At 27.0% G+C, this 1167-nt stretch overlaps 1 protein-coding gene across 1 annotated transcript; it reads left to right on the plus strand.

The window, feature by feature from the left end:
* Nucleotides 1-35: 35 nt before the first annotated feature.
* On the plus strand, nt 36-291 carry LOC105461688 (probable cytochrome P450 6a13; the record flags this gene model as incomplete). Its single annotated transcript, XM_011708197.1, has 1 exon — nt 36-291. A coding segment is annotated over one exon (256 nt), but the record flags the coding sequence as incomplete, so codon positions are not given.
* Between the last annotated feature and the right edge of the window lie 876 nt (nt 292-1167).

Here is a 1167-nt window from a genome sequence, read left to right on the forward strand (position 1 = left end):
TTATTTTGGAATATTTTTATATCTTCTTATTTATTATAGAAACTATGAGGAAATATCCACCTGTACCTGTCTTGAATCGCATCTGTACTAAGAATATAGATCTTCCAACAACGAATATTCACGTGCCAAAAGGGACTTCAATCATAATACCAGTACTCGGATTACATCAAGATCCATCAATATATCCAGATCCAGATAAATTTGATCCTGAACGATTTAACAAGGATGTGATAGCAACGAGACATCCTTATGCTTACTTGCCATTTGGGGAAGGACCACGGATGTGCATCGGTGAGGACAATTCTGTTTAATTTACACGTCAATCTTTCCATTATTTAAGAATTTGTTCCTATCTCTGGCATTCCATACAATTTGTATGATAACTTTAGCTTTTTTTAAGCTGACAATGAGAAAGCAGCTTTCATTATTTACATTTTAAAATTTAATAACACATATTATAATTTTTATAAAGATATTTTATTTATATGTATATGTATATACAGGATGTTTCAAGGCTTCTAAGATAAACTCTAGGCGATAATAGATTTCAACAAAAAAATCAACTTTTGTTAAGGAACTTGTATCCTCCAACGCCTGTTCATGTTTGGATTGTCTATGACATATAGACAACTCACAGTTGTGTGACAGTGTTGCGCGTGACGTATGACAATATTAGTTTATATTTTATCTCTTTGCAAAAACAAAATCAAAAGATTTAACATTATATTGTCATAATAAACGCGTAATTCTTTAAAAATATGTCAAAAGACACAGATTTTTTAACAAAAATTTATGTTTGCAAGATCTATCCTTTAAAGTTTGATCAAAAAATTTACAAGTTTGATTAAAAGAATTACACTACATAGGTATATGATAAATACATTTCTTGAAAATAATATATATACATATGTGAATTACACAAATATTATTTAAACATATAGTAAATTGTATTTATTATAGAAAAATTTGTTTAAAATATTCTATTAAAGTTTTAAACACATGATACAATCTCAGAAATCTTTAACAGAGATATTTAATTAATGTGTTATTAATTTTATTATATACGATGCAAATAAAAATAAACAAAGAAGAGCTATTGAGCTAGCTAGTTGGTTGTGCTAATGATATTAATGTATTTATATTCGTAACAATTATAAATTCTTTATA

Source organism: Wasmannia auropunctata, unplaced genomic scaffold, assembly GCF_000956235.1.
Source record: "Wasmannia auropunctata unplaced genomic scaffold, wasmannia.A_1.0 LD280630.1, whole genome shotgun sequence".
Lineage (NCBI taxonomy): Eukaryota > Metazoa > Arthropoda > Insecta > Hymenoptera > Formicidae > Wasmannia > Wasmannia auropunctata.